Raw genomic sequence first — 11,551 nt, forward strand, 5'->3', positions numbered from 1 at the left:
GAAGTCGCCTTCACTTCCGCCCTTTCGGGGGCGGGGCTTACCCCGCGGCTCCCTGCTGCACTTCCGGCTGCGGGGCAGCTGCTGTGGCTCCCAGATGATGGAGACGGAGCGACTCGGTGAGGGGGAGGGGGTGGAACGAAGGAGTAGACAGGAATCTACCCTTGACCCCTGACCTCTGGTCTTTCTCCCGTAGTGCTACCTCCCCCAGACCCCCTGGACCTGCCTCTTCGGGCTGTGGAGCTGGGATGCACTGGGCGCTGGGAGCTGCGGAACGTGCCTGGGCCTCCAGAGAGCACAGTGAGTGACTTTTGACCCGCGGTGAGCTTAAAACCTTTTTGACCCGCTTTTCTGTCGACACCTGTCATCCGGGCCTGGCCTGGTGCCGGACAGACTCCAGCCTAGCGCTGCTCTGGGTCGGAGCCCCTTGGGGACCAGCAGGGAGCTCTGGGGATGTCTCAGCTCTGGGAGCTGCTCTTTGCAATGTGTCTTTTCTCAGTGCAGTCCCTTCTGTCTCCAAGCACTTGCTGGTGGCTGAGATGCCAGCCCACTCTTCATCTTTGGAAATTCTCAAACTTCAGTGTGCCTCATAATCAGTGGGGGAGCTTTAAAAAATACAGATTCCTAGGTCCAGCCCCAGCTTCTGAAATCCGTACTGTTAGCCAGCAGGTCCTTTGCCCTGTAAAGCATTACAGCCTTTGGAAAACACCGCTTCACTTTGATTGTCCTAGCCTGTCTGGGTCATCTGCCATTGCCAACACCAGTCCCAGCCCGCTCTCTCGTCTCGCCCTTGTTCCAGCTGCCCCACGGCCTCCCTCCCTGTGCCCCAGATCTGCAGCAAGAAGCAGAGCAGTGGTTCCTGTCGTCTCCGGCCTGGCTGCCTCTGCACGGCCTGGAGCACCCAGCGCGGTGAGGGTCGGAGGGGCCTGGACTAGGGAGATGGGCCATGAAGGAAGCGGAGACAGAGGAGAAAGAAGACTTGAAAATTACTTCCTTCTCTCTAGAAAATGGCAGAGGAAGATGGATCCTTGGTCTCTCCTCACTGTACTGGGGGCCCCAGTCCCCTCCGACCTGCAAGCCCAAAGACAACCCACCACGGGCCAGATGCTGGGCTTCAAGGAGGTAAGCACTCAGGGGCCACGAGCGGAGAGGTGGGGAAGGAGGGTCGGAGGCGAGCTCAGCCTCGGGCTCTGCTCTCTCACCTCAGGTCCTGCTGGAGAATACAGACCTGTCGGCCACGACCTCCTTATCTCTTCGCCGGCCACCGGGGCCCATCTCCCAGTCCCTGTGGGGGAATCCAACACAGTACCCTTTCTGGCCAGGTAATGGTTGTGGAAATGAGATTGTAGGGGAGGGAGCCCTCAGTCTCCAGGGAAGGGTTCCCGTGTCCCCCTCATGAATCCTCGTGTCCAACCTCTCCCCAGGTGGAATGGATGAGCCCACCGTGACAGAGCTGAGCGCTCGGGAGGAAGCTGAGGAGGAGATAGACTTTGAGAAAGGTGAGGTGGTGCCAGGATGGACCTTGGGAGGCGGGGCTCCAAGCCTGGGCCCTGAGGACGAGGGGCAGGGCCTAGCACTGAGCTGCTGCCCTCCTGTGCCTTTGACCGAGTGAGGAAGAGGCCCCCTTCCATAGCCAACGTCACTGTCACGTGTTGGAAACTATGACAACGGTCCCCAGCTACGACGCCTGTGCTGTGCAGGCATTCTTCAGTCGGTGTGACGGATGACTTGCCACGAGTGTGCAGTGGTCCTGACTCTCCCTGTCCCTGTCCTCCAGATCTCCTTACTGTTCCACCGGGCTTCGAGAAAGGCACGGACTTTGCAGCAGAGGGTGAGTTCTGAGGTGGGAGTGTAGGAGAAGCGGTGCCCTTCTCCTGTGGGACAGAGATGGATGGACTGGGTCTCCCTTTTTGCCTTGCTCCTCAGCTCACCCAGCTCCAGCTCCTGGGTTGCTCAGCCTCAGCCGTCTGCTCGAGCCCCTGGATCTGGGTGGGGGCGACGAAGACGAGAGGGCGGCAGTGGGACAGCCGGGAGGTAGCAGAGGAGACACTGTTCCAGCCTCTCCCTGCAGTGCTCCCTTGGCCCGAGCAAGCAGCTTGGAGGACCTCGTGTTGAAGGTGGGTGCTTCTGGGCCGTTGAAACAGGAAAGAAGGGGGCCCGGCCCCGGGAGGGCGGGCTGGCTGGCTTGGATCTCAGGGAGACTGGACATCTTTGGGAGGAGGGGGACGGGGAACTTCTGGCTGTATCTTTATCACTCCTCCCCCTTACTTTTCCAGGAAGCGTCCACAGTTGTGTCCCCTTCAGAGCCCCCCAAACCCCTTCCTCAGGAGCAGTGGGCCATTCCTGTGGACGTCACCTCCCCCGTTGGTGACTTCTACCGCCTCATTCCCCAGCCCGCCTTCCAGGTAGTGTGGCCCAGTCCTCACATCTCCCCCTCCTCCCAGCCCGCTGCCTGGTCTCTCTCCTCCCAGAGGCCAGACGCCTTCCAGGCCGGTCTTGGACCGCAGTCCCAGCCTAGCTCACTCTGGCCTTCCGCCCTGCGTGCCCCAGGAGCCAGAGGGAGGAAGGCCCCCTCCCTTCCTTAGCCCTCATCCGGTTCTCCCCCCCCACAGTGGCCGTTTGAGCCTGATGTGTTCCAGAAACAGGCCATCCTGCACTTGGAACGGCACGACTCGGTCTTCGTGGCGGCTCACACGTCTGCAGGGAAGACGGTTGTGGCCGAATACGCCATTGCCCTTGCCCAGAAGCACATGACGCGGTACGCCCTTCCCTTCCTCAGCCATCCCTGCTTTCTCCTGTGTCCTTTCTGTCTCCTCTCTTCCCATGTCTTTGCTTCATCTTTTACTCATTATTGAAAAATACATTTTTATTGATTTCAGAGAGGAAGGGAGAAGGAGAGAGAGAGAGAGATAGGAACATCAGTGATGAGAGAGACTCATTGAGCGGCTGCCTCCTGCATGCTCCACCCTGGGGTTGAGCCTGCAACCCGGGCATGTGCCCTGACTGGGAATCAAACCCTGACCTCCTGGTTCATAGGTCAGTGCTCAACCACTGAGCCACACCAGCCTGGCTTTACTTCATCTTTTCGATGGGAGATTTGGGGGAGGAATTGAGACGGGCCCGGGAGGAAATGAGAAGGAGTGGGGAGAGAGTGTAGAAGCGTGACCTGCATGCATTTCGTTCAGGAAGGGGTCGTGGGACAGAGTTTTTCTGAGATCACATCATGAAGGAGAATGTGGGCAGCTTGGGGGAAGAAAGGGGGGCACCTGAGCTCTGCGGCATGCTGCTGGGGGGGCTCAGGGCGGGAGAGGAGGTGCTGACCGCAGTCTGTGTGGAGTGACTGGCTAACCTCACACCCTCTTCCAGCACCATCTACACTTCCCCTATCAAGGCTCTGAGTAACCAGAAGTTCCGAGACTTCCGAAACACATTCGGGGACGTGGGGCTGCTCACGGGGGACGTGCAGCTGCACCCGGAGGCCTCCTGCCTCATCATGACGACAGAGATCCTTCGGTGAGAGATGGGCCTCAACTCGGGTGGGTTCTGGGTCAGGAAGGTGAGGCTGCTCTGGAGCTGTGGGCTGGGTTGGTGGACACAGGAGCCACTGGGGAGTCAGCCTGCGGTCTCCCCCAGCTCCATGCTGTACAGCGGCTCGGACGTCATCCGGGACCTGGAGTGGGTCATCTTTGATGAGGTTCACTACATCAACGATGCCGAGGTGAGGAGCAGGAGGCCCGGGGGCCCCAGACCAGCAGTTCTCTCCTGGGGGCGAGCTCGGCAGCTCCCTCCACACACCCTGAGCCGCCCTGCCTTTGCCTCCGGTGGGAGCTGGGAGCAGGACAGCCCTGAGCCCCCTGACTTGTCTTCCCTCTGCCCAGCGTGGCGTCGTGTGGGAGGAGGTGCTCATCATGCTCCCTGACCATGTCTCCATCATCCTTCTGAGCGCCACTGTCCCCAACGCCCTTGAATTTGCTGACTGGATTGGGTGAGATGTGTGTCCCGGCTGCTGGGTCCTCCGTTGGTTGGGGTTGGGGGTGAGGACGGCCACAGCAGGGAGTGGCCAGACCGTTGGGGGGAGGGGAGGGTCGGAGTGGGGCTGGGGACATGGCCCACACCCATTTGAATGTTGGGAGATACGATGACGGGGACAGCCTTCCAGTCCGGCTCCCAGGAAAGACTGGGGAGGCCAGAGGGCGGAGGTGGTGGGGATGTGGGCTGACCCCACCCCTGACCTGTTTCCTTCCCGCTCAGTCGACTGAAGCGCCGCCAGATCTACGTGGTCAGCACTGCCGCCCGCCCCGTGCCGCTGGAGCATTATCTCTTCACGGGGAACAGCCCCAAGACCCAGGGGGAGCTCTTCCTCTTGCTGGACTCCCGAGGCGCCTTCCACACGAAGGGGTAAGCTGGGGCGGGGGGGGGCGGTGGTCAGTGCTGGGCCCAGCAGGCGGGACTGATGGCCACCCTCTGCACACCCAGGTACTATGCAGCTGTGGAGGCCAAGAAGGAGAGGATGAGCAAACACGCCCAGACCTTTGGGGCCAAGCAGCCCACGCATCAGGGGGGGCCTGCACAGGTGAGGACCAGCAGGCTCCAGACCTCTCACCACCTGCTTCTTCCCTCGTCCCCCGGGATCGGACTTGCGCTGTGAGCACTGCCCCAGCGACACTTCCTTCTCCCCGTGACTCCCCAGGACCGCGGTGTGTACCTGTCCCTCCTGGCCTCCCTCCGCACCCGTGCGCAGCTGCCCGTGGTGGTGTTCACCTTCTCCCGGGGCCGCTGTGACGAGCAGGCTTCGGGCCTCACCTCCCTGGACCTCACCACGAGTTCAGAGAAGAGCGAGATTCACCTCTTCCTGCAGCGCTGCCTGGCTCGCCTCCGCGGCTCTGACCGGCAGCTGCCCCAGGTGTGGAGGGCCCTGGGCTCGGAGGCTGGTGGGGTGGGTGCTTGACGCCCCCTGACCACGGCCTCGGTCCCCGCAGGTGCTGCACATGTCGGAGCTCCTGCACCGAGGCCTGGGCGTGCACCACAGCGGCATCCTGCCCATCCTCAAGGAAATTGTGGAGATGCTCTTCAGCCGCGGCCTGGTCAAGGTGCACGCCGCCGCCGCCTCCCTGCGGCCCTTCTGTAGCTTCTTCATCTCCCAACTTCACGTTCCTCTTCTTAAATGGGGATGCATTCAGGAGAGAAACCCAAAAAGCTAGCAAGCAGAGAGGTCATCAGAAAAATGCAAATTGAAACTCATGAGATAAGACTTCAGTGCTTAGACGGTGGAACTTAGGAAACTGGCTGATCCAAAAGCGGCCGTAGCCGCGGGCAGACCTCGGGCTCATGGCGGCTGGGTCCCGGGCCACCGCAGTGAGTGTCGCGTTATGGCGAGGCCCACGGAGTTTCTGGCTTCTCAGTGCGTGTAAAAGTTAAACTCACACCACACTGTGCTCTGTTAAGTCTACACAAGGGTTATGTCTGAAAACAAGGCACGGACTTTAAAGAATATGAACGCTCACCATCTTCTGAGCCTCCAGTGAATTGTAATCTTTTCGCTGGTGGAGGGTCTTGCCCCCATGTTGGTGGACGCGCAGTATCTGCGAATTGCAGTCAGGCGAGGTCTGCCTGCATAGGACTACACGAGCCTCCGTCAGGGTGGCCAGTCTGGCGTGTGCCCTGGCATTCCTTAGGCCAGAGTAGGTATAACATACTTGACCCTCAATTCCATTCCTGAATGTAAACCACAGAGAAGTCCTCACCCTGGTCCCGGGGAAAACGAGTCTGCTCTTTCTTTGTTGGCCAGTCTGGCCGGGACTGGTCCCTGCCCCTCAGGGGAGAGCAGGTGGGTAGCTGTAGGGATGCTCCCCAGTGTCCTGCCGCCGTTGGGAGCGAGGGGTTAGGTGCAACCACAGGAACGTGGGTGGGTGCTGAGAACACCATGTGGAGGAAAAGAAGTGAGGAAACAGGATACACACAACTGCTTTCCATGTGAATTGCAGATTACACGCACACAAGACAACATGCAAGAACATGTTCACACAAAACGATACTCATTAAAGACATCGGACGACTGACGGTGGGGGGTGGGGTGGACATGGGGCACAAAGAAAGGAATAGGTAGCTACGTAAGTAAATGCGGGAGGTGGTGGTCCCCACTCGATCCATTAGCCCGGAGTGGAATGGGCTCCTGGACCGCGCAGCTGCCTACGTGCCTCGCTGGGTGAGGCGTGGGCGGCTGCGGGCCTGTGCTGATCCTCTTCCCGTGTCCCAGGTCTTGTTTGCCACAGAGACCTTTGCCATGGGCGTCAACATGCCGGCCCGGACGGTGGTGTTCGACTCCATGCGAAAGCACGATGGCAACGCCTTCCGGGACCTGCTCCCGGGGGAGTACGTGCAGATGGCGGGCCGGGCGGGCCGCAGGGGCCTGGACCCCACGGGCACCGTCATCCTGCTCTGCAAGGGCCGCGTGCCCGAGATGGTGGACCTGCACCGCATGATGACGGTGAGGCGGCCAGGCCCGGCCCTCCCCCCGCCCCCCCCCTTCTTTCTGTTACTTCCTTTTGCCTGGGGATGCCCAGGTGGGAGTGAGCAGATCCAAGGGCCAGACCGGTCTCCTCTGGTTCCACCCTGAGTGCGGAGCTAGCAGGACCTTTGTGAACCTGTCTGTTTTGCTCCCTTATTTGGCACAAGAGGGGGGCGGGCAGGGTGGTCCACAGAGGGCTGGCCGGGGAGCAGCGGGCCCAGCCTGGTCTCCCCGCCCCCGCAGGGTAAGCCATCGCAGCTGCAGTCTCAGTTCCGCCTCACGTACACCATGATCCTCAACCTGCTGCGGGTAGACGCCCTCAGGGTGGAGGACATGATGAAGAGGAGCTTCTCCGAGTTTCCGTCCCGCAAGGACAGCAAGGTGAGGGGTCGGTGACCAGTACCCTGGCCTGGACGGACGGGGGAAGCCAGGCTGGGAAGAGGTGGCATGCGGAGGCCAGTGGGTGCAGGTGGGATGTAGCGACTGAGCCTGGAGACTCAGCTCACACCTGCCCTTGCTCCTGCCCAGGCCCACGAACAGGCTCTGGCTGAATTAACCAAGAAGCTGGGGGCCTTGGAGGAGCCTGACCTGACTGGCCAACTGGCGGACCTGCCCGAGTATTACAGCTGGGGAGAGGAACTGACAGAAACCCGCAGCCTGATCCAGGTCAGCAAGGGTGTGCTGGGGGGACGGACAGGGAGGAAGACAGGTGGCACTCGGGGCGCGCCTGAACTGGTCCCTGCATCCCTGACACTTCCTCCTCCATCCCGTGTGCACATCCCCGCTCTTCAGCGACGTGTCATGGAGTCTGTCAGCGGGCTGAAGGCTCTCTCGGCCGGAAGGGTGGTGGTTGTGAAGAGTCAGGAGCATCACAACGCACTGGGTGTGGTCCTGCAGGTGATGCAGGGGGTCTGGGCCCCAGAGGGAGGAGCAGGTTACACTTGGCAGTGCCCTCATCTTCCCTCTGCCTTCCTTTCCCTCCCATCACCACCACTTAGTGCCCTCTGCCCTCCCCTGCACCCCAACCTGCCTGCTGCCTGCTTGACTTGGTCTCTATTGGTGGGCTCTGCGTGGCTACTCCACGGTCCCTGCCTGAAGGCGGGACCTGCTCTCGACCTTGTTCACGCCTCACATTGCCCCGTCCTGGCCTCCCCTCCCCCAGGTCTCCTCGAACTCCACCAGCAGAGTCTTCACCACTCTGGTCTTGTGTGATAAACCCGGGTCTGAGGAGCCACAGGAGAGGCGCTCGGCCGCCCCAGGTGTGCCCTACCCAGAGGACCTGGTGGGATTCAAACTGTTCCTGCCTGAAGGTGAGAGGCAGACGCCCGGGTCCCTAGGGCAGTGAAGGCAGGGTTCAGGGCGAAGTCTGACCCGCTCGTCCCTGTTCCCAGGGCCCTGTGACCACACTGTGGCCAGGCTGCAGCCCGGAGACGTGGCTGCCATCACCACCAGAGTGCTCCGGGTGAACGGGGAGAAGGTCTTGGAGGACTTCAGCAAGAGGCAGCAGCTGAAATTCAAGTCCGATGCCGGGGAGGCCCTTCCCGGGAGGGACCCCGTGGCGGGGAGTGGGAGGGGTGGTTGGGAGGCCCGCAGCCTGAGGGGTGCTCTTACGGACCTGCTCCTTCCTCAGGAAGGACCCTCCCCTCGCTGCTGTGACCGCTGCTGCCCAGGAATTGCTGCGCCTGGCGCAGGCCCACCCGGCAGGACCCCCTACCCTTGACCCTGTCAACGACTTGCAGCTTAAGGATGTGTCAGTGGTTGAGGGGGGACTCCGGGCCCGGAAGCTAGAGGAGCTGATCTGGGGGGCTCAGTGCGTGCACAGCCCCCGTTTCCCTGCTCAGGTAGGGCCGTGGATGCCAGCTTCTAAGCCTTGTCTCTGGTCCCCTGTAGGCTGCCTGCCCCCATGTCAGCCCTGGTCCTCAAGCCCCGTGGAGGGCGAGGGAGGCGCTGACCCGCCCCTGCCTTGGCTCTCCACAGTACCTGAAGCTGCAGGAGCGAAGGCAGGTACAGAAGGAGATAGAGCGGCTGCGCTTCCTGCTGTCAGACCAGTCGCTACTGCTGCTCCCCGAGTACCACCAGCGAGTAGAGGTGAGAGCAGTGTGGGGGGCTAGTGAGGGAGAACGGCAGGCTTCCGACACCCGCCATCTTCCGGCCAGGTGCTCCGGACTCTGGGCTACGTGGACCAGGCGGGCACGGTGAAGCTGGCGGGGCGCGTGGCTTGTGCCATGAGCAGCCACGAGCTGCTCCTCACCGAGCTCATGTTCGACAACGCGCTGAGTGCCCTGCGGCCGGAGGAGATCGCAGCCCTGCTCTCCGGCCTGGTCTGCCAGAGCCCCGGGGACACTGGGGAGCAGCTCCCAAGTACCCTCAAACAGGTACTGCCCCCCCCCCCCTCCGCTGCAGCATTCCCAGGCCCCGCCCCCAGGCCCCCCAGTGACCTCTCCAACCCTGTAAGCGCCCCTAAGAGCTGGAATGGCTTCTTCCCTGACCTGAGCCTCCCTAGTCCTGGAGCAGGAAGGGGGTCTTAACTCGTCCCTCCCCCTGCAGGGAGTGGAACGTGTCCGCGCTGTGGCCAAGCGCATTGGTGAGGTGCAGGTGGCCTGCGGCCTGAACCAGACAGTGGAAGAATTTGTAGGGGAGCTGAATTTCGGGCTGGTCGGGGTTGTGTACGAGTGGGCCCGGGGCATGGTGAGTAACTGGATTTGGGGTTTTGCGGGTGGTTGGGAAGAGCCTGCCCAGGTCTATCAAACTGAGTCCCCACCTGCCTCCCCACAGCCCTTCTCGGAGCTGGCAGGGCTCTCGGGGACGCCCGAGGGCCTGGTGGTCCGCTGCATCCAGCGCCTGGCCGAGATGTGTCGCTCACTGCGAGGGGCGGCCCGCCTGGTAGGCGAGCCTGTGCTGGGTGCCAAGATGGAGACGGCAGCTACCCTGCTGCGGAGGGACATCGTCTTTGCAGCCAGCCTCTACACTCAGTGACGGAGCCCCGGGGACAATAATAAACCAGTAAACCGCCTCTGTGTACTTGAAGTGCTGGGCAGGGGGACAGCTCAAAGACACAGCAGGGAGAACCACCTGGAAGTCTGCCTTTAACTGCACAGAGACAGGACCAGCCCCCCGAAGTAGAAGTCCTTAGGGGACGGTGTCTTGGGGGGGCGATGGGAGCTCCTGAGTCATGGCTTCCACGTACCACGTGGGCAGGAAGACGTGGGGTGCATCCCGGTGTACAGACACGGTGACTGGGCCGCCAGGCTCCCAGGAGAAGAGGTGGACAAGCCTGCGGGGAGGACGGGGAAACCAGCTGAGGGCTGGAGCCGGGCTCCCGGGGCCCAGAGGGGAGGGCAGGGCCGAATGCCTCACCTGGGGTCGTCCTGGACGACTGTGTTCTGGGCAAAGCTGAGGAAGGCGGCACAGAAGTTCATGCACACGGAAGGGTTCCAGCCGTCACGGTCATTCTGGAGAGGGCCGAGGAGGAGGCAGAGACGAGTGAGGGCAGGCGTGGGAGAGGGGACGCTACAGCCCTGGACACGGGACCTGGGGTGCTGGCGGGGGGGTGAGGTACCACTGCCTTACCCTGACGTGTTCAAACATCTGCATGGTGGGAAAGGTCTTGAGGGAACAGACAAAACCCTCCGGGTTGCGGAAGCCAGCGACAACATTTGGGACGCCCAGGAGGAATGACTGAGCCCACCATTTCAGGAGCTTGTGTCTGTGAGGAAAGACGGGCTCAGGGGGGCGCCGCCTCCTCTGCCCCCAAGTCCCTTTCCCAGCTGTCAGTTCTCAGCCCTGGCCCCAGCCCACCCGCTCCTGAACCTGTAGAAGCTCCTCCATTGGCCCGGGCTGTGCATCTCCTTGGAGGTCTTGAGCTCCACATAGCAGGCGGGGGGCTGCGGAGAGGGGGCCTGGGGGTCTGTGCAGTCCACCTCCCCCGAGAAGAGCAGAGGGTGGCTTCCCAGGCGGCTGCGTAGCACAGAGCAGAAGGCCACGTTGGTGTTAACCTCCCCAGAGGGGTCGGGGGAGCCTCCAGGTTTGTCTGTACAGAGAGAAGCAGCAACAGGATGGGGCTCTCAGTCTCTGGGGGCGCAGGGGGGGGGGGGAAGGGGGACGACTGCAGAGCAGGGGCAACTCTCACCTGCACACATGTACTGCTCGAACTTGTACCCCATGTACATCAGCTCCCGGAGGAGGGGCGGCCGGGCGAGCCTCTGCGCCCGGGCGGCCGGCGTCTCCACCTCACTCAGGTACAGTGTCCCCTGGAACCTGGAGGCCGCCAGCTGCCAGCCCTCCTGCCGCTCGTACGGCGTCGTCAGCAGTTTTGTCAGGTGCCCCCGCCACGTCACGATGGCTCCTGCCAGCCAGCCGGGACCCCTGGGAGGAGGGAGAGGCTGAAGGCCACCCGGCACTGGCTCGGAAGGCTCCCGAGAGTTCCCGCCAAGGACCGGCGCCCTCCATCTCCGCGCGCGCTCACCCCTCCAGCCCGCCTCGGTGCTCCAGGAGCCAGCGCAGCAGGTGGTCCAGGCCCTCTCGCACCTCCTCGTCCCGCGGCTGGTATCGGTCGGGGTACCCCTCTCTGAGGTCGAAGTTGGGGCCCTGACCCTCGGCGGGCGGGCTGTAGTAGCGCAAGGCTTGGGCATCTCCGTGGTACCGGCGCTGGGCGTCCAGGGAGAAGCAGCCCATCTGGGAGGGGCGCCGGTAGAACGGGAAGGGCCCGGAGTAGAGGGCGGGGTCCGTGGGCAGCGAGGGCGCGGGGTGCGGGAGTTTGCTCCGCGGCTCAGCTACTTCTATCTTCCCAGCTCCCCGCTTGGTCCCTCGGGGCTCCATGAGCAGAGGAGGCGGAGAAGGCGCGGGCCTCCCGACGGCCGGCTCCGGCCTGGAACCGCGGGGGGCGGGGGGCGCGCCCGGCAGCAGGTCCCGCCCGGGCTCCCCGCGGAGACGGCGGCAGGTGCGCCGGCGGAGCCCAGGCCGGTCCCCGCGAGCCGGACGCCGCGCAGGACCGCGGAGAGCGAGCGGGTTTCCGGCTCGATGACGCGATCATTTTGCGCCAGCGGA

The 11,551-nt window shown here is 62.8% G+C and overlaps 2 protein-coding genes across 3 annotated transcripts; one reads left to right on the forward strand and one right to left on the reverse strand.

Annotated features, from left to right (window-relative positions):
* The first annotated feature begins 58 nt into the window (after window positions 1-58).
* SKIC2 (SKI2 subunit of superkiller complex) lies at window positions 59-9,513 on the forward strand. 2 transcript variants are annotated; one of them, XM_054722609.1, is made up of 28 exons: window positions 59-116; window positions 194-297; window positions 797-906; window positions 1,002-1,119; window positions 1,205-1,319; window positions 1,422-1,496; window positions 1,775-1,828; window positions 1,924-2,114; window positions 2,274-2,402; window positions 2,610-2,755; window positions 3,364-3,510; window positions 3,631-3,715; window positions 3,876-3,982; window positions 4,249-4,395; window positions 4,474-4,570; window positions 4,688-4,900; window positions 4,977-5,087; window positions 6,254-6,484; window positions 6,749-6,886; window positions 7,034-7,171; window positions 7,298-7,402; window positions 7,668-7,815; window positions 7,897-8,023; window positions 8,136-8,346; window positions 8,483-8,593; window positions 8,662-8,880; window positions 9,053-9,193; window positions 9,281-9,513. In XM_054722609.1, the coding sequence occupies exons 1-28, from the start codon at window positions 95-97 to the stop codon at window positions 9,479-9,481; spliced, it is 3,741 nt and encodes a 1,246-aa protein (XP_054578584.1). In that variant the 5' UTR covers window positions 59-94; the 3' UTR covers window positions 9,482-9,513. The 2 variants fall into 2 exon arrangements, with proteins under 2 accessions (XP_054578584.1, XP_054578583.1); XM_054722608.1 differs by having other exon boundaries at window positions 7,034-7,402.
* A 65-nt stretch (window positions 9,514-9,578) lies between these two features.
* Window positions 9,579-11,538, reverse strand: DXO (decapping exoribonuclease). The gene is given in 7 exon segments (XM_008157329.3): window positions 9,579-9,657; window positions 9,659-9,779; window positions 9,863-9,957; window positions 10,076-10,211; window positions 10,316-10,535; window positions 10,635-10,870; window positions 10,971-11,538. Coding segments are annotated over 7 exon segments (1,227 nt in total). The 5' UTR covers window positions 11,324-11,538; the 3' UTR covers window positions 9,579-9,591.
* Between the last annotated feature and the right edge of the window lie 13 nt (window positions 11,539-11,551).

Source organism: Eptesicus fuscus, chromosome 10, assembly GCF_027574615.1.
Source record: "Eptesicus fuscus isolate TK198812 chromosome 10, DD_ASM_mEF_20220401, whole genome shotgun sequence".
NCBI lineage: Eukaryota > Metazoa > Chordata > Mammalia > Chiroptera > Vespertilionidae > Eptesicus > Eptesicus fuscus.